The sequence below is a fragment of the Apteryx rowi genome, unplaced genomic scaffold, assembly GCF_003343035.1.
Source record: "Apteryx rowi isolate R43461 unplaced genomic scaffold, aptRow1 scaffold_60, whole genome shotgun sequence".
Taxonomy (NCBI): domain Eukaryota; kingdom Metazoa; phylum Chordata; class Aves; order Apterygiformes; family Apterygidae; genus Apteryx; species Apteryx rowi.
The window spans coordinates 1-21130 of record NW_020450872.1 but is presented as its reverse complement, the minus strand read 5'-3'; the positions used below and the strand labels follow the sequence as shown (position 1 = coordinate 21130).

At 37.6% G+C, this 21130-nt stretch overlaps 1 protein-coding gene across 1 annotated transcript in view; it reads right to left on the bottom strand.

Annotated features, from left to right (window-relative positions):
• The window catches only part of CRYBG3 (crystallin beta-gamma domain containing 3), a gene marked incomplete at its 5' end in the record, with an annotated part of 46621 nt that extends 26018 nt beyond the window's left edge, over positions 1-20603 (bottom strand). The window contains 9 exons of the mRNA XM_026083372.1: positions 1898-2040; positions 6311-6437; positions 8421-8554; positions 9674-9709; positions 10935-11049; positions 11808-11944; positions 18793-18940; positions 20063-20178; positions 20556-20603. Coding sequence (XP_025939157.1) covers positions 1898-2040; positions 6311-6437; positions 8421-8554; positions 9674-9709; positions 10935-11049; positions 11808-11944; positions 18793-18940; positions 20063-20178; positions 20556-20603 — 1004 coding nt within the window. The remainder of the gene's footprint in view (positions 1-1897; positions 2041-6310; positions 6438-8420; positions 8555-9673; positions 9710-10934; positions 11050-11807; positions 11945-18792; positions 18941-20062; positions 20179-20555) is intronic.
• Between the last annotated feature and the right edge of the window lie 527 nt (positions 20604-21130).

Sequence of the window (21130 nt, the reverse complement as noted above, 5' to 3'; positions counted from 1 at the left end):
CTATTTTGCGCAACCTAGTTTCTTTAATAAACTCTGGTTTTGGTCAAAGAAACAAAAAAAAAAAAAGAGAGAGAAAAAGAAATACTATGTCCATTGGACCTTCTTTAATCCACATGCTTATCAACTCTTTCATAGAGTACCAGAGGTTTAGTGAGGCAGAATTTCCATTTACAGAGCCACACTGACTCCTTCCCTACCATGATTATCCAGGCAATACATGATCTTATCATAGATTCTGCCATTTTACCTTGGACAGAAGTCAGACTCATTAGTCTGTAGTTCCCAAGACCTCCTCCCCGCCCCAAGCCCTTTTTGTAAATGCAGTTATGTTGGCAATCTACCAGACCTCTAGCACAGCGGCCATTTGCAACGTGGAGATATACACGTTGGCCAGCAGCTCCGCAGTTCCATATTTGAACTTTGTCAGGACTCGGGTGACATGTAACTTGTTTATGTGATCAAATACTACCTGATATTTAGTTTGGATTAATCTAACTCCTCCAACCTGTCTGCTACAAAGTGCCATAGCTTGTGGGAACCTCCCCAACATCTTCAGCAGGAAGGAACAACTGCTGCAAAGAATTAACTGGGCCTGTCTGCTCGGCCTTATGGGCCCCGACTGCCATGTTCACATCTTCACCCTCAAGCACCCCCACCAAATTGATCGAGCATAGAACCTCTTCTTCTGGGTTGTAAGACCGGCTCATTTAGAAGGCAGCCATTTTTGGCATCCACCGATTTTATCCTTACATGTCATCCTCGTGAGACACTGACATCAAGGCTCTTCATGAGCAGCTGAAATCTCCCACTATCGCTACCTGTCCTAAATTTGAAGCTTCTTTAACTTCACTTAATGTTTCCCGATCCCCATCACCATCTTGATCAGGGTAGCTATGACAATGCTAATATTACWCTTTTAAAATTATTCTTGAAGTCCGAAATTTCCACCCACATAATTCTAGTGTTTTTTCCTATAATATTTTTTATTTTATAATACTTGGTATCATCCTTCACGTACAGTACCAGTCCCTTGCTTATATAGCCTACTCTATCAGTCCTATAGAGTTGGTAGCCTCACAGCTCTATCCATCTGTTTATCCTTCCTCCAAGTCTCTGAAATGATGCCTATATCAGAGCTGTTGTTTGAGGCCAAGCATTCTAGACCCCCCATATTGATTTTTAGGTTTCCAGCACTGGTGTGGAAGCACTTGTAAGTTTTCCGTTGTTCCATCACCAAATACTGCATGTGCCTGTCAACTGACATCACAGGCAATCTAACTTGCCTTCCCTATTTATTGCAGTGGTGCTGTTTATTTCCCTCCTGAACTTCACAGAGGCACACTGAACATGAGTCAAGTCCACCCTGTAGGTTGCATCAGCCTGGAACAGGTACCCATACCTGCTGGTTTAACCCCGAGCTTCTGGTTTAATAAGTCTCTATAAAACAGAAGTGTTTTAACTTTCAGTGCCAGCAGCATGACTTTGCTATGATTAAGGCACAGTCCATCCTTTCTGTACAGGCCCCACATGTCTAAAAAGTCATCCCAGTTCTTAGCATCCATAAAATACCTCTTTCCTACCACAGTGGCATTGTATTATTGCTGAAGCTCATGCATCATGACACTATAGTCTGTGTGATCTCTGAAGGGACATCCCAAACCTTCTCTGCTAACAAGGGGGCCCAGTTCCAAATCAAGGTACAGGCATGAGATTCAGAGAAGATGGTGGGATACTTTCTTCTTTTGCCAAAGACATAGAAAGAAACATTGTTGCCTCCCAGATGTTTACCACTATCTTCTGTATCATAGGAAATATATTCTGTCAAAGATGTGCTTAAAAACAGCTGTGCACAATAACGGCACTTAATGCTTCCATTCATGTATTTTGGTAGACTTACGCTCCGCTTCTCACAAGAATCGACCTTGTCTCTGGGCCAAATCCAGCCTGCTCCAAATCAGGAATTTCTTCATTGACGATGTCCAATGCTTTCCCATCTTCATCATCAGACTGAAAAAGTGTCACTGATGACTCTATGAAATCCTAAGAGGCAGCACAGGAGTTAGGAGACAGGCTGTCACAGTTCAGTAACACTTCACAACGTAAAACATTTTGGAAAAGAATTGTAGCCTGAGAGGTAACATTTAAAAAAACCAGTGAAGTCCCTTGCCTGCATCTTTAAGGGAGATTCAACATTAAAGAGCCTAACTGAAAGCCTGTCAATTTACGCATCCTGATACTGCCTTCAGTGGTTTTCACTGAAAGGAAAAACCTGCTATTCCCTCTGAGCACTATCCTTTCCTTTTGAGAGGATGACCGAGGTGCAAAGACTCCTGCTTCAGAAAGAGAAAGGTTGGCGACTGAGCAGCGACCTTCCAACAGCTTCATAAGTCATCACTTCAAGCATTTTTCATGACTGTAACCTTTTACATCAAGTTCTCCTTCCCCTTCCCAGTGACAAAGCAATAATCACAGAGAGGACAAGATTTGGCAACACCTGGGCAGGTATAGACCATTTTTCTACCACGAAGGGTCTGTAGTTTTTGGATACATCCATAATAGAACTGATCACTATAGCAATAACATAAATTTCATATCACTTCCTCATATTCTCTCTTGAGACATTGGGTGACATTGCTTTATGTTTTGAGTTGGCATAGATGCTTAACTAAATTAAGTGCATAGCTTTAGATTATTTAAATTCAAGTTTCACATATCCAACTTTTTAACCACTTGGCAATTTTGTGCATGCAGTTCATCCACTGTTTGGGAAAACAGAGAACACCAATTTGTTCACTTTCTGTTGGGTGAACCCTTTCACAGGCTCTGTAAAGGAGACCATGCCACTGTAGAGGATGCAGTCATGATGAACACCAATTTAAGAGTGAACACAATGTGGCTCAACCTCATTGCATCATTTACAGGAAACTAAAAAGTCACAACACAAATTCTGTAGTAAAACTGTTTTCCCTGCCAACTTGACAATCTGTTTCATTCATTTATTTAAAAAATTGCACCTATTCCAGGTATACATTAGAAATGAAAGTGCCAGGCCTGGTTAAATCATTAAGAACAACTGCTGTTTCAGACTACTTTTTAGAAAATAAAATACTAATGCAGGTTTAGTGCAAATGAAACTCAACTGACTTAACAGTCCCAAAGTAAGAATGCTATAAGAGCTCCTGAGAAGCCAGTTAGATCAAATCTGTACATCATTTCTTTAAATAAATGTAAAATACTGAAATATGCCCACAACTGGAATTATATTTTAAACATAATTCAAATTCAGTTGTTATTTTTCCTGCCTTAATTTTCACTGCAGCTTCTTGCACAATAAGCAATGTGAGAAATACTTAATAATGGACTTTCAAGATAAGGAGATAAAAAGAAAACAGTGGGAAAACTCTGAAGACAACATATTCAGCTCCACCAAAACAGATTCAGAATCTTTGCTCTTTCCCTGCCCACAATCACCACTGGCAAACACCTGCTCAGCAGATTCTCCCATTTGACACATTGCATGAGAGGACTGCGAGTGCAGTTGGCCCCCAAACCAGCACGCCGTACAAACTGCTGTCCTCCCTCAAGAGCAGGCCCTGTATTTGACTCCAGTGTATCCAATACAGATGGCAGTAACAGAGCTGGCAGTACGCTGGAAAATTCAATTCTACAAGACCTTTCCATCTCTGCCGTCAAAACACTCCCCGAATCCCCACATTAGAGCTTGTGACAGTTCACAGTATATAGCAGCAGAAATATTTCAGGCAGACAAAAACCAAACAGCTCTTGCAGTATGTCTACATGCATCTGCATCTTTACCAGTGGATGGGGAGGGCGGCTTGCAGCAACCCCTCTTCTGTGTGTGATGAAGAAACCTTTCTGATCTGTCAGGAAATTAAATTCATGCCTCAGCCTCAATTGCTGTTACTGGCGTGCGTGCACGAACACGGCTTGGATTTTGTTAAGTGTTAATAAGCTCTCCAGGAATCTGTAATATTGAGCGTTGTGGCGCAGGAATACTTGACTAGCTTTGCATAGCACTAACCCACGTCCGTCAGAGCTGGTACTGACACAGAGCTAATAAAGCATGCCATACCCACCCTGGTCTCTGCAGCACCATTTACGTGCTTCTGTACCACACTCCTGGCTTTGGGAGCCCAGTGCAAAGACATTTGATCTGACTCTGCCTGGAGCTGACTCAGGTACCTAGGGCTCATTAGCTTGAGCTTCATGCCATATGAGCCAGTCTAAATTGCTTCCAGGCCTGAGCTGGCCTTAAAGCCAACAGAGTCATGGCCACCTGGTGTCATGGCTGAGCAAAAAGGCCTAGCTGAATCTGAACTGCCTTTGAATGAGACTACCCTGGTGAGTATGCATTAATAGCAGGGTCAGTCCCCAATGCCAATCCCTATGTAAACTGCCCACAAGTCATGCAAGTTGGCTACATTTCACAAATTCCTTTATCCTCTGTAGAGATTCTTGAATTCATCTGACTAAAACAGAATTTCCAGGCAAGAAAAATAAAGGTCATGTATCTATTAACAGCCCCCAGCCCCCTTGACACTGACACCACCACACCACACYGTCACCTTACCATACTTATATTTACAGACTTCCTGAGATGATGGAGAACTGCTAGTATGTTTGTTGCGCAGCTAGGGACCTGAAGCACAAAGAACTAGTTTGGGATTTTTGTCCAGATCCCCCCAAAACCAAGAAGAGTTTGGTACCAAAATGTTTTTAAAATCCTGGCCTTAAGTAGTGTACACAAGGTCGCAAAGTGGGCATGKGGTAGGCCTGGACACTGACCTCTGTGTTGTACATCAGAGAATGGCAGTCAATCTGCTGGTCAAGTCGAACAACAAAATGCCGCTGCCATTAGTCATTTTATTGATTCCGGTTACAACTATCTCCTTTCCTTTAGCCAAGACACAATTTGAGGAAAGGTATTACTTACACTTTTATTATCAATATTTACATGTTTTGAATGACATATGTTGATATATGAATGATACATGTTTTGAAGATGTTAGTTCTAATGACTTGAGCATCCTGTCTGTTCTAGACTTGAGTCAAATTAAATACATGCAGTATTTATGCAGTAGGGGAAGGCCACCCCTACTAAGCATGTGCATAACTTTAGGCTTGTAATTATGTCATTTGCTGAATGGAGGCTTTAAAATGATCAGTTTAAGTTATCCAAGTATCCTAGGTATAGCTTGACAGGTAAGAAAGGCTAAGATTAGTCCGTAGTTGAATGGGATTCTGCCCATTCAAAACAGAGTCAAAAGAAAACTCCTGCCTGTTTTTCTCAGAAACCTGAAAATATTTATAGAGCAACATGGTATTTTTCTTCAGTTCAGTGAATTTTCCCACCTTCATTTTAAGTTAAATGATAAATTCTGATTATACAGTGTTTTCTAGGTGCCTCTCCTAAAATCAAAATTGGAAATTCTGAGTTTAAGCATAGCTTATTCTTGTTCCCGTTAGCTATTTTTGTTATAAGGATTGTTAAGGCAATGAGTTTGCTTTAAATATCTATCTTCAAACTTCAGAAAATTCCTGGCTTAGAAATATCACATCACAATCAGGAAGGCTATGCGATCTCACAGCGAACCATCTGATTCTCAGAAGAAAAGTCACTCTTAGCAGCTCCATTTAAGGCTCACAGAGATAATATAATAATAATAATAATAATAATCCCACCATAGGAAATAATAAAGATGATGTAATCCCATGTCTCTCCATCACTCAGAAGACTAAGATTGCTTCCAATACTAGACTCTGGTATACTTTTTATTATTATCTCATCATTGCCCCCACTAAACACTTCAGTAGCAGGGATCTTCTCACCATGATAACTTTTGCTGCCAAAATTTTCTGGCACAAAAATCACAGAGACAGAGGGTAATGCCGTTTTAAGGCTTGCAACAGCTGTTGTGTTGAACAGCTATTTTTATTTTAATAAAGAACTACACTATACACTTATGCATTTTAAAGTTATAAGAGAATTCCATTTTAGAGTTTTGAATAGCTTAAAGTGCAGAAGTGAGATACCTGGAAAATCCAGCAAGGAAACAAGGAATTCTGCATGATACATTCTTTGATTGGGAACAGGATATTTAGAACTTGTTTGTGCTTTACACTATATAGACTGCAGTCTAAATTTCAGCGAAGAGGAAAAGAATGGGAGTGAACTTGTGCAAATGAAGGAATGACCAAACATGAGACAGTTGTTCCATATATGAAAAATAACCTTTCGTTTCTATATGGAACTGTGCATAATTTGTGTGAAAATCATAGCAGTACTTACAGCCTGAAGGAACCGGAAAGACAACAGGACACTGTCAGTCCCCCCCCACGAGTGTCTGTCTTCATAATTGCCCTCCTCCAGCAGGTACTGATGGCCTTTGTAGCATTCCTTGTCATAGGCAACCCATCTACAGCAACCATACAGCAAAAGAAAGAGAAATAACTTGAGCAAAAAACAGCACGCATCATTTTCCATAACAAATAAAAGGGGAAAAAGAATATCCTAAGAATACTAAGATGACTATCACAGACTCGGCTAACAAACAAAGCAACGCTTGTTGTTTGAAATCACAACAAGCACCCGCATGAAGTGTTCTTTGTGGAATAAGATTCCATCATGCAATTGTTTCTCCAGCAACAGTTTATTTGTACAACACTTCTTGATGTACCTCCTCTCGTCAGCCATATTCCTAGTACCAATATTCGGTACTACAGAGGCTCACACATTCAGCAGTCAAAACAGTATGAGTCACCAGTTATCATGGATAAAACCAGCAGCAGATCTCTTCAATGTCTTAATAAATAAGGAGATTCTGCCCTTGTTGGAGCTAGTGACGAAATTCTCATAGATTTCAGCAGAGCRTGATTTCACCCACTTAAATTGTTTCCTGCTCTAATCCAAGAACATGTGTGTGTGTGTGTGTGTATATATATATATATAAATATATATATATACACACACAGTCAATTGAATTGAACATATAGGATACACTGCATAGGTAATATATTTCAGTACTACAGTGAATAAGACTATTTTAAAGTATTTTGAACAAATTGATAAGCCTCATTAAAACATTTGTTCTAATGGGTCTTACTTTGAAAAAGTGCAGCACAAAAATGTTTCCCCTTCCTTTTTTCTTTCTTGTAAGCATTTCTTTCATTAAAACTTCCTTGAAAGTATTTAGAACTGCTGTACAAACTCTGTCAGTGCTGCAATTTGGCAGGCAGAAATAGCTTTAATTTTAATAACATTTGGTTCATGTTAATTTAGCTGTTTATGTTACCACGGTATTAAAAAAATAAAAGAAGCCACAATAGACAGAAGGATGATTTTTAATAATTTGAGGCTTCCCAAGTCTCTAATACATAATGTATTTATTTGAATAGATTCTCTGAGTATTCACAACTAAGTTTATTGTGAATTTAGTGCTTGTGAGATTCTGACAATAGTGTAGAAGAACGGCTGTAGAAGGATGCATACTATCAAATCTTTATATTGAAGTATTAACACCGAAACCCCTAAGAACAAATTAATGTTACTGAAAACTATTTCATTGCTAAGCTCTTTGGCAGAAGCAACTGTCTTGTATGCTTTCAAATACTTAGTTAAACTGTTGGGTTTTGGGAAAGGGTGTAAGTACAGTGTGTGGCTTAGTAGCTATCTAAAATAGCTGGACCTGAGCCTACCTCTCAAGTGGTTCACCAAAGTATCTGCCTGTATGTTAACCAGCCTTTTTTGTGTGAGAAAACGAGAGACAGGGCAAAACCAGAATCAATCCCAGGTCTCAGGGAAGGAAAATAAGGGTGGATCCTTAATTTTAGATAACATGCAACAACTGACAAAGTAAAATCATTACGACAACAAAACAGTTYATAGATTCCAGAGGCATTAAAATGTCAAATTGAAGACTGACCACATCTACCTAAGGTCATTCCAGTAAATTAAGCAGAGACTATCAGAAATGTAAATCAATACAAATTAAAGCTCTATGTGAATACTGTCATTAAGGAACACAGTGGCCAAGGTTATTGGCATCTGAATGGTAAACAGACTTCACACCTCTCTCACACCTTGTTTTACCTTCCTATGTTTCCTCAGATAGGTGAGCCATATGGAGAGCAAGTTTTATCCAAGGCTGGTAACTGACATGAGAAAGGTACATTCCTTTCTTCTCGATATATTTTACGTGATCTTAGAATAAAACAATTCAGCTAAATTAAGTCACATATATTAAAGGCATGTTAACCTTTGTTACAAAACTTTCCAATACTTACAAAACTAATTGCATGATAGAGTCAGATTCTAACCACCCTTTAGTTAGCACTTTTTAGTATTTAGTTACTACTTTTTGTTTTAGAGGTACAAAAATACAAACCCAAAATATACTTACACTCCACCAACGACACGTATTGATCCAATTTCCTGAAAATCCTCTTCATTACCCAGCAGAGCCGGGACAGAACCGATGTTTTCAGAAAACTCTTTGGACCATCCTCCAAAGTGGGTTTTCTCATATATTATTATCTAGGAAACATGATTTCAAACAATGCTCAATGCATACTCAATACCTTGAGTATGTTCTCATTAGTAATCTGAAGTTTGAGYATGTGTGTTGCTGCAATATGTGGAAAAACCTTTTTTTCCTCCACCACCTCCAACAAAACGTCACTATGAAGAAAATTCAGTGTTGCATTTCTGAGCTCTTCTGATTTTTGGCTGCTCTAGGAGCTGAAGACACCATATAGTGATTTAGGTAGGCTTGTCAGACTATTTACAGGCATTTCCACACAAGGATACTTATTCACATAATTCTATATACATAATTGCATTCTATAGCTATATGTCTGTGATTTAGACTGTAATACTCAATCTGGGCAATATACATTAGCCTACAGTGAATCCTATCTTGTCATAGCTAGACATACTGAGCAAGCTCTTTAAGACTAGGCAAGAGGCCTTTCTCTGCACTTTGCTGAAGTCATTTGAGTGACTGCATGCAGTTAACACACCTTCTGTATTCCTCACCTGCTACACTATACAGATCACCTATCAACAGTGTTAATATTTATTAACAATAGTTATTAGAAAAACTCTTGAGTCTTGCATGTGTTTGTAAAATGAAAAGTTAATTAAAACAATAGGTTTTTGGTGAAGAACTAGAAAACGGAAGAAAAAGGAGCAATAATTCTGGGTTAACTTTCTGCTCCTCAAATCACAGAAGGTTTATGGTCTCACTCCTGACTCTTGTGTCAGGCTCAGGTATAGGAAGGGTCCTAGTCCTTCCCCCTCCCCCCCTTTTTTTTTTTAGACTTGGTAGGTTAAGTGGGAAAATCTCTCCTGACACCTTTCCATTACAACAATGGATGTGTCAATCAGAAAAGCTTGTTTTAGATGGCAAAAACTTTACAATTCTTCTACAGCAGATTCACATTCTCTTAGTTCAGAAAAAACTATCACTTCTTTTACATCCCATGAAACACTAGTAAGAAGTGGATTTGACAGTGTTACTGAATTTTCCTTCAGCAGCAGGCAAACATAGAACACAATTAAACAGCATATGCCCAGCAAAAAGAAAATAGCCTAAATAAAGGTTTTATATTTCTAGTGTGCTCGTATTTTATTCTCAAAGTCCTCAGTGCTTACCTTGACATTCATAGGTATCTGTACCTTTAATCCACCCTAAAAAAAGATGGAAAAGAAAACGGTACTTATATAAAACTTAAAATTATGCTTTTATACATATTTTACAATACTAGTAGAGCATGAAGTCTTTGTAATTATATCACTGCTGGCCAAATCGAACACTACTTTAAATATTCTGATAAAAGCCAGAGACACTACAAAACTGATCTACAAACAAAATTAGTGTGCTGATGAGCCTGCAGGGGTGCAAGTAATTTAATATATATTCTTCCTTTGCTGTCTATTAGCACTCTAAAACTCTAAATATTTATTATGTGTTTTTTTAAACTAATTTACATAGATCAAATTTTTAAAATTAACTTTTAAAGCTGTATTGTGTATATTACAAGTTTCTTAAGCACAAGAGATGATACACCAACTATAAATACCAGAAGAGACAGAGAAAACAGGTTGACATATTCATTTCTGTGGTCTATGAGCAAATACAACAAATGAACTGTCTCTGGAAATGTTAGCAAATGATGTTGTAATTCATCTACATCTTTGGAATACAGGGGAGAAAGTATTAAAGCCACAGGGGAGTAGGACACCTACTTCCCATAAGCGACTAAAAAGACAACTCCTGTTAGGTCTTATTCTTTTGTGGCTTTGAAACTCTCTTTCTCTAGACTTGCTATGTATGCAGTCAAACTATTATATTCTTCCACATCCCTTTCATGTTTACATCCACATGCTGTCTATCAAAAGGAAAAACAAGCTGCATCTCTCAGGATTATTGTGCAGTTTGTGGTCACAGGAAGACTAATGGGTATATTTCATTCAAACTCCTCACCTGGTTTTCCATTCCCAGGAGATTCTAGCTATATCATTAAAAAAAAAAACAACTTTCGAAGAGCTTTTCTAATTAGTTGGTGTTGGTTCTATTACAATTATAAATCTTTTAGTTCTATCTTATTTGATCTCCGCTTGACAATAGTCCTCCAGTAAGACGTCCTAGGGAGTTAGGTGCTCTCTCTGGCTAAGTGTGTTCATCTCGGCACATAAACTGCGCAGATGCAGAGGCCCAGCAACCTTCAGGATGAGCAACACCACGCCACTACAACACTGCTACCATATCGTGGCATGAGAGGAATGTTATGTATGTAAGGATTAACCCTGAAAGGAAGTTAGAAATTAAGTTATATTTAGACCAAAATGACTGAGGGAGTAATGGTAGGAAAAGGAACGCACATGGCTTATTAGGGAATCATGAATTCCTCACCATTTTTAAGGGACGTAGGGATTTCACATCTGCTGAAGGAATTTCAGATGGTGAATTGCCTTCTTCCAAAATCTTCATCTCTCCCTTGTAATTAAGGTCTGAATAAGCAAGCCATCTATAAAAATCAGGATAAATGACTTGTTAATCTAATTAGATACATAACAAATACAAGGATCTTCATAGTAAAATTGTTTCTTTTTGTACCCATTAGAGCTAGACAATGTGTTTTAGATACCACCATTATATCAAAGACTAACTATATTGTGATATAATGGCAACATCAACACTAAGAAGATCTCAGCTACTTTTCCTCAGCCCAAGTCAAACGTAAATGAAAGCAGAAAACTATCAATTTGTTTATTTACTTTAAGAAGGCAGCTTGTTACACTATGAGTATACAAAACAAATGTCAGCAGTGAGGATAAGACACTGTATCATATTGGATCACCCTTCTGCAAAAAGTCAGGATATATTTGTAGCCTGATGAATGCTTGGATGATATAATATTCATTTTTTGGTATTCAGTCACAGTACTATTGTTTTAACAGGGCGATCGGCTAGCAAGACATTATCTATTCTCCAATGAACTAAAAGTTAATTATAGTTGAGTTGCTGCTTCTATTTATAAAGCTACTCAAAATTAGAATTATAGAAAACTCTTCTTCCAGCAACTAGAGGAAGAATGCCTTTGAGAATTTGGTTCCGCAGCCAGGAGCCTACATCGCATGGTCTGAAGTGTAGAGTGAATATCTAGTGTATATCAACCAATCTATAGCAAGAAATCAAAATATTGCTCTTATCACTGATGGACTTTTACCCCATGATGTCATTTTACCTGCTTGCAAAATAGTATAAAAAAGATTTAGTACTCACACTCCTGATTTGACCCATATATAAGGGGTTTTTTCAACATCCAGTTCTTCTAAATTGGCGACTGCGCTCTGTATGCAGATGGGAAATCCCTCTGTGCCAGCTCCCAGGCAGAACTCCACCTCTGGAATGCTGCAATCCTGCAGAAACAACCCAAGCAGTATGGGTTATCTACCTTCAGAAAGTCTGCCACATCGAGGGGAAAAGAGCAGTTATTTTTACTTCTTTTTTCCTTTCTTCTCATCCCCTCTAATCTAACTGTGAGCTTTATGACATGGAAGTTTTTTTTCAAAGGAAGACTGATTTTTGGAAAAGGTAAGTGAAGTAAATTTCCAGCTCCCATTAACTTTTGAAAAAAGCTATGCATTTATGTCTATTTGGCTACTTTCAAAAAGCTCAGTTTAAATACTCTCTAAGTAAGGATCTGACAGTATTCACTGACAGACAAACCATTTATATAAGATGGCTTTTTTTTTTTTTTTTTAAAAGACAGTGCTACCATAACACATATATAGATATATATCTATGGAAAATGTAAAACACTTTAGAAATGTCTACTACATCTTTTTTCCCCTCCTCAGGTAGCAATTAAGCTCTGCAAACCATCCGACTGTGTATTCAAGTATGAGTTGAATTTTCTGTCCTGTTAAATATAACTACAGCATTTCAGACAGAGAGAGGAAAAAAAACAGTTAAAAAAACAGTACTGGAAGCATTTCTTTTGCTAAGTAGGCACTTAACAATTCTTCTCTTACTACAGAACAACAAACTGTTACCTTGCTGGAGTTTTCATCTGCTAATATATCATGCTGAAGAAAAACTTGTTAAACACGTGTGATCTTGTCTAGAATTTTCAGGGTTTTTATTAAACCATATTAATTTYATATTATATATATAAAATGCATTGCCGACACTTTTTTCCAGCATTCAAGCACACCATGAATCAGTGAGGCTCATCTATAAGGTCCTGATTCAGCAATGCATTAGAGTAGTCTCCCCGTTAGCTGAAAGGTGCTCACAGGCTTACAGAGTAGCAGAAAACCTTCAGTTCTCAGCGATAACTTCACAGCACCCTTCCCCTTATCCTCATGACCCGTGGCTCTATTTGCATTAGGTCAAAGGACTGGGACAGCCTAGAGAGACCCCTAAATCTAGCTGGCGGAGGGTCCCCCTCGCACGTGCGCTAGAGGAGCTAGGCGAGAAGCTGTCCTCGAGGATGCCCTCAGCAGAAGGGTTCAGTTCCTGGACGTACTGAGGACCCAGCCAGGCTGGCACCATGACACAGCTCCCACGTGCCCTGCAGCTCCCTGCAAAACCCGAAAGGCAAAATCCTAGAGCTTGCAGAGAAATCTCCTTGTTTGGACTAGGTTTTCAGTGGAGGTTTCAGTGACAAAGTAATATCCTACCTAGCAACATACCTCTTCTTGGTTAACAAAGTTCTTTCAATAGTTATTTAACTGTCAGGAATAAATGTAGCAATCCTGATATACGTACTTCAGTAAGTTATTTCACTTTCCTCAGAAGACTGGAAGCACCACAATGCACTGTTTTAGCAACTCTTTCACTTATACAATTGTATTTCTGCTATATTTACATTGCAAACAATATAAACTTTGTTTTCGGGGGGGGGGGGGGGGAGCAATACCAGAACTTTTATCGTCAGATGAGCAAAACCATAAAGACTGGAAAGAAACTTTCTAGTACAATGCTACTTTACAGCAAAATGCTGAAGGTAGGCCATTCCTCAGTTCTAAGTGTATTGATAGAAAAGTGAGGAAAAAAAAAAGTCTCACTTGTAGTTTTCATAAACATATGAATCTTATTAAATCACAGTTAAAAAAGATTTTGGAGGTTCATTTCTTCTAATTATATCTGACGTTTTTATTCCAATACAACCTATTGCTTTCAAGATGTGCTCACTTGTGGTTTTCCTAACAAATTAGGCCATAAATGGGTTAAGGTCTCCACTGCAGAATAAAAAGCCTCTTTCCTTCTTTCTCCTTCTCACAATGATGCCATATACCATTTATACACTTATGAAGACTGCATCTACCTTATGTGCACTGAAATCTGGGAACCCAACAATACAATTTTGATAAGCAAAATAAGAAGTTCTATAAGCATCAATAAGAATTCCACAAATAGTAATGCAAGACTCTTAATGGTTTCAGATAAATTTTGAAACAAAGCACTTACAAGACTAGACAAGAGGCAAAATAAAGCATCTTTGCCTGTGGGCCCAGACAGAATATGAAACAGAGTATGCTTAATTGTAATTCAGTAGGAGGTTTTTTTTCATTTCAAGTTTGGAAAAAGCCAGTCTGTATTCTTTTTTCAAGTTTGCTTTCTTGACTCTGCAGCTCAGGAAGCAGTCCTTCACCTCAAGAGGTGAAGCACATACCAGTTCTCCATGGGGTAGGTGAAGTGCTAACCACCACTTGCAGTAAAGAGCTCCCTCCCATTTATCACTGTCTCCAGCCAGATTTTGACAGCCATAAATAAACTCTGTTCATTGTGATGGTATTTTTGTGTATACTGGATTAAGTCCACAAAGGTTTTTTCATGAAGTGTCATATAGTAAAGTGAGGTTATTATCAAAAGCAATTTAAATACCTATTTTTAAAGGTAGTAATATGTTTGAGCAAGAATTATGTTTTCAAAAAAGAATATCACAAGTAACACATGCTTTGATTTACTTAGTGAGTTCAGTTTACGTATATTAGGGTTGACATTCATTCACAGGCTGCCGAGAATGGTAAAATTTAGTCTTAACCATTAGTATATGAGATGAACGCTACGCATTTGCGGATGTACACTCAAGTACTATGCCATTAATTCATATATTTTATATATAATATTTATATATATAATATATATTTAAGCATGTAAAGTTTAGTGTGGTAAATATTTGCCCTAGCATGTTCATATCTCCCTGAGCATATTTAATAGGCATCACTACTTTCAGAGCCTTCTTTAACTTTCTTAATAAAGCTAGCAACTTTAAAACAAAATTAAAATCACACAAACATGATAACATTCAGGTTGAGAACAAGATCCTTAGTCCAAAGCCCTTTCATTTTCAAGGCGTCAAGATTCTAGAATAAGATATCCACATGCAAAACTATTACCATACTGTTTCAGGCCAGATCCAAAACTGGAAAGTTTTCTCACTACTCTCCCCCAACCTTCATAATCACAAGCAGTCAAAACTCATGTCATATTCATTATCCTACTGACACATCAGGCAAAAACAGAAGGAAAAGCTCAGCAAACAGATGACGTCTCATCTGGGTAGTGGCGTTCATTTTTGATGTTAATACATAACTAGTAAATGCTTAGGTAGGTGACAACCTACAAGCATCTCACTCTGTCCTTCCTTCACTCTAGGATACCCTCCTCCTATCTCTGCACAGTCAGCCTGGACTTCCCTTGTGGTCTTTTGGGAACAAGGCATTACTAAAGATGATTAAGGATATGCAAAGACGACACTGTCTCCTACAGTCTGCAAAGAGTTTCCAAAGTATGGGGAATACTTGAGTCAGCTTGCAGAGAACAGACGCTTCCAGAACAGTACATCTATCCCCTTGGCAGAAAGGTTAAAGCTTCTGAAAAGGATTAAGTTCCAACTTCAAGTTCTTAGCATCAAATGATGCTCTTTGGTGGCATCATTGACAGTTTTCTAGTTTGTTCAAGAGCTCCAATGTAAGTGAGAGACTCAGAGCCTTCAAACCACTCAAGGTGGTCTCCTGCTATTTACCCTTCTTCTTGGTCTAGGTGTTACAGCACTAACAGCACCAGAGAGGCTAGAGAATTTTGGCACTGGTAGATCTTCTTCTTGGAGCTGTAAGCAGTTGTGATTGAAGTGATGCAAAGTAGCCTATTTAAATGAAGTAGCCTTTTATGTCAACAACAGAACAAAGCATGACTAAAGCCTGGCTTCTCAAACTAAAAGTCAAAACAATGATGAGAGAAAAGTCTACTGAAAACCAGACCTAATTAGTTCTGGTGCTCACACAACTGCTTGTTAATACAGTCTAGACACACATCTTACTATTGATACATAGTTTGTCCTTAGGCAAATGCTGTCCCCAGCATTTTTTTTTTCCATCTTACTCTCTGTCGGTCCTTCAGTCCTTTTATCCATCCAAGAGTCTTTCTTCCAGTTGTCCTGCTCTGTACCACTCTTGCTGCCACCCATCATCACCAAACCAAACTACAGAACTCAACATGGCTGCAAGCAAAATAAAATAATAAAATTAATTCCTACACTGTCCTGTAAGTACCAGCAAAGGAGACAATCTGAAGCTGCTGGGTGTCTTGTGGCACTTGACTATTCCCTGCTTGAATTAATATCTTCTTTTCACCCCCCCAAAAAAACGTAACGAAAGAAACAGAGCCTTCATATAATATTGTGAGCATTCCCATTACAAAGAGTTTTGCTTTAGGAGAGTTCACAAGGAATCCAGTTATTCCCTGCCTAATCATCTTGCAGATAGAAAGGTTATAAGCTGCTGTTTCAGATCTCCAGTCATCTTGCAAAATAGTGGCTTACAGGATTGATCCAGAGTGGAAACATCAGCAACTCTTTTCAGCTCTTGCTGTTGGGAAAGCAACACTTAGCACCCTCTTCAGGGCTCCAGAGACAGATGGAAAAAGCTCTCTGATTTCACAAGAAATATAAATATTTCCAGTATACCAAAGAACTGACTTGGCTAAATGGATTGTACTGCAGGAGCCACATTGAACCTGTGTGTGCAGGTAGCTTTTGCAAGTCTAGGCTGATGTTTACTTGCCTTAGTGGAATTCAAACTCCCCATCACTTCAAACTGGTTTTAGTTTTACCAGTTGCACAATCTGTTTTGGGGGATTTTTTTCCCCTAAATTCCTTCAAATTAAACACACATGGATACATCTAATTTGTATCCACAATAAGTTGAGCCACAAGCTAACCACAAAGTTAACAGAATCTCTGCTTTTTGTGGAGGCTCAAAGCCAGACCAGAACACAAAGCTACTGTCAGTTTGTTTCTAAGCATACTAACATCTGCCAGTAAAAAATAAAAATAATATTAAATGCACCTCCTACAGTTTCTTTAGTAAACATCTGTCTTTCTTTTGTTGTTAAGCTATTTTCTTCTCAAATATAACCAATTTTAAAATCTGCTAACTCAAGGCATCTGAACAGATGCTAAACAACCACAATAAAAAGCCGCTAGAAGAATTAGAAGAAAAGCCAGACAGCCTGGAAACACAACCATTATGACCAAACTAGGCATGACCACACTGGGCTACTCAGCCTATGAAAAAGAGAATGACAGTCAAACACGTGATCCTACAGATCACATATACATAAACAATCTGAAAGAGAAATAGCTGAATAATATTTGTCAATAAAATGCAATGCCTTTGTCAATAAAATGCGATGCCTTTATTTTATTTTTTTTAACAAAAAATAAGTCTAAAAGGCAGCACTTCAGTAAACCACATTCTAGAAGTAGTTCCATAGCAGCTGAAGGACAACCAAAAAAAAGGAATGCTTTCACAAATCCTGGCTGAAAGGGCAAGACTCAGCTTAGTAAATTCTGTTCCTATACTAGTTCCATGTAACACTATTGACTAATGGTAAAAATACTCCCGAACAAATGCACCTGCTAGATAGGAGGTTTAAGCTACGCAAGGAATAAGGTGTTAATTATTAAATAATGTACTATAACAAAGGTTTTCATCTGTGTTCCATAAAATTGAACCACACAGTGGAAGAAAGAAGAACAATATGCAAACTTACTTAGCTCTAAAGATTTTTATGAAGCATGATAGAACTATCCTCAGTGACTTTACTATCCAAGGGTTTTCTTGGACACTGAAGACACACTGAGCTTCCCTCAGCTTTAGACCATAGATCCACATGTTATTGATGGATTTCTTTAATTATTTAGCTGTCTTGTGCATTACTGACCAATATTCACATCCCATATTGGTCAAATACTTTAAACATTTATTTGAACTAAACCAATTAAGTTCATTGCTCGTGCCCTCAGCCAACCTCTTCTGATTTTTTTTTTTAATGATTTTAAGAGAATGGAAAAGTATTTATAATCGTTATGACATTATGCCCTTGTCATGGCAAAGGGCTGACAAAAATTGATGACAAAAAGACTATCAATTACAAAATGACTTGTATACCAGTAGAAAACAGAAAAGCAGCACTTTTTCTAAAACATTTTCACATTATTGTGAGTGAATTATCGCTTGTACTGCAAAGAGCCCTTGCCCTGTGAATAACTAGAATGTTATGCTAAACAAAAAGAACATTAATTCTTCTTAAATCACAAGATCTGGTAAATATATTCCTCATTCACTCAATAATAATGAACGCATTATATTTAGTTTCAGGCATTTGATTCCTATCTTTCAAACAAAATGCCTTTTACATTTCTAGCTGCACGCGAAGTCAGATGCCGTAGGTGTGCCACTTGTCCTGAAGGAGCCCATGGAATCCAGCTCACGACACAAAGCTGTAGGTGGAGAGATGGCAATTTTGGAACTTATGTTTACAAAGCAGGTTGGAATCTCAAATATTAATTTCCGAAAGAGTAACCATATGCATACAGTAGATAGTTTAAGCTTAAGATAAGCATTTCTTAATAAAGAATATGAATTGATTCCCACTAATTTCAATTAATTGCACACCTAAGTATGTAAAGAGAGGAGCCACTGTGTCATATACAGATGGTGTCAAAGGAAGATAATCTGTATCTGCTCATTATATTTAGGAGGAAAGGGATATTTAGAGCAAAAAGAAATAGTAAAGAATAAATCCTCAGCAATCAAACTCTGGGATTTATCTTGAAGGTGAGAAGTGTGATTCATAGCAAGTTTGAATAAAGAAAGAAACACAGCACACATTGTTCATTGCTGGTCATACGCCGCTATTGCCAGCAGGCATTAATTACAAATGTGACACAGTATATTAACAACAAAGTCTATACCTTTGTTACATGTTTGATTGAACCAACTATGAGGTTTCGTCTATGATGTTTCATGCCTGGAAGATCCCAAAGGTGATCGAGGACAGTTTCTCCTTCTTCTAGTACATATTTCCGRCCCTGGAAGTTTGGTTTCTCATAAAATATCCAGCTGTAATAATAAAATCATGAACTGAATTGTTGCTGTTAGATAAAACTGTCCTTATACAGCACATTTGTCAAAAACTCAGTAATTAGCTCCTCTAAACAAGCCAACTATGAGCCTTTTCTTACACTGTCCCTCAGTAGTCACACTCATTTTGGGAAAATTTGGGGCTGGTCCTTTATTTCTATGCTTTAAAAATAAAACACGCATTTCTTTTCCACCAGAATGTAAACTAACTTAAAATTTGAACTGTATAAAAAATAGCTTAAAACCTATGCAAATTAAAAGCCTTATTTTACTAGAACAATTATATTAATCAACAAATTAAAACATATCCTGTTCAGGTAGATATTACGTTAGGGATAAACATACAGCTACTAATCATGTCATTCAGTGTTTTGTAAAACATTAAAAAAAAAAAGTATGCAGAAAAAAACAAGGCTGCCTCAAAATTGCATAAATGTTACATGCATTGTTACCCCATGGCTGAGGGTCACAAATGCTCACTATAAACACCACTGACTAAATTCTAATGCAACAACTGCCATGGTCCCAGCCCCAGCCTTCTAAACAACCTTCTTATCTTCATTCTGAATTACAGTTTTACAAGTGAACTGAGAAACACTTGCAAAAATCTACCTTAAAGGTACTTGTGTATCCTATTTCATCCATACAGCACATTTTAATGTACTGTATGGATGCAACATTTCAAACGGCAGCTGAACTTGTATGTTTTATAGTCCTTTCACAACAGTCATTGTATAATGAAATTCAACTAAAAAAAAAAATTTSCTTTGGTGTACACATACATCTAGTGATGATTATGGCAGCACACTGACTTAGTGCACTGTCTCACCACTTCAGGCAAGAAATCTAAGCTTATCTGTGGTTCTGTAAGAAACTTTCTGTTTAAAGCTAGTTCCCAGGAGAAAAAATATTTTTTGTATTACAGCATTTAAATCTATTTCATGCTTTTCTTAATTGATATCAGTCTAATTAAAAACACTGAAAAAGACAGTCTTGCAGATTAGATGTGTGTCATAAATTGAAGAAATGAAAATACAAGAAAAGCACACATACAGTCTTTTGGAAAGTTTTAAATATTTAAATATGACCTGGATTTCTTACCATCCTCTAGTTATCCTAAGTAATGCTCCAATTGGAAAGATCCAGGATGTGGTATCTAGCACATCAGAATGAATTTCTTGTTTACTTTTGTCACCATGAATGTCATAAATAATAATCTGAAACAACATACAATGCATATGAATGAGGGCCCATTTCAACACATGAGGTAGACAGATAATTTTTGCTTGGAATAAAACCAATTTCATTTTGTGCCCACTCAACTAATATCCTATACATTTTCTTCATTTATGCAACACTCTACTGAACTTAAACAGCAGTTGCTGACAAAGTAATATAGTAGGATTACCAGCGGCAGTATTTTTATATTTTTTTCTCATTTTATAATCTAATTTCATTAGCACATGCAAGCATATGCAGCATTAAAATAAAGAAAACTAGACTAACAGCTTTAAATACTTCCCATTTAAAATTTTTGGTATGACAAATTATTTCATGTTCTCATTGACCTATGTGACATACAAATTCTGCTTACCTTTCCTGGTCTTGGATTGTATTTGAGACTAGCCCTGTCAATGAAGTTCTGAAATTAAAAGGATATGGAAAATTAACTATTAATAGCTATAACAGCAGCACACAATACAGACAGATTATTCTAGGTCCACTATTCCTATAAAAGTATGCTCCTGTTATTAGCAGGAAAAAAACAAGATTTGTATCGCTGTCATTCAAAGTTGGCCTAAATAGTTTAACAGAGTCAAACCATCAGCAGAAAGCAAGTGCTAGATAGGAAAAAATTTTATGGAAGTTATCACCTCTGGAAATGTATTACCCCATTTCCAGCAAAAAGAAAACTGCACATCTTAGCAGCAGCAAAACAAACCCCCTCAGACAGAACAAAATGTTACCAACATCATGAAAAGATTTGCTTCTTCCATTGCACATTGGGTCTGTGCAGCCTTTCTCATTTCTAAACATCAGAAGAATGTTTCCATCCCCTCATCTGTCCTTGCTTTAAATAAACTAAAAAAAGGAATGCTAATGTATATAATCACAGAATCACAGAATCGCTGAGGTTGGAAGGGACCTCTGGAGATCATCTAGTCCAAC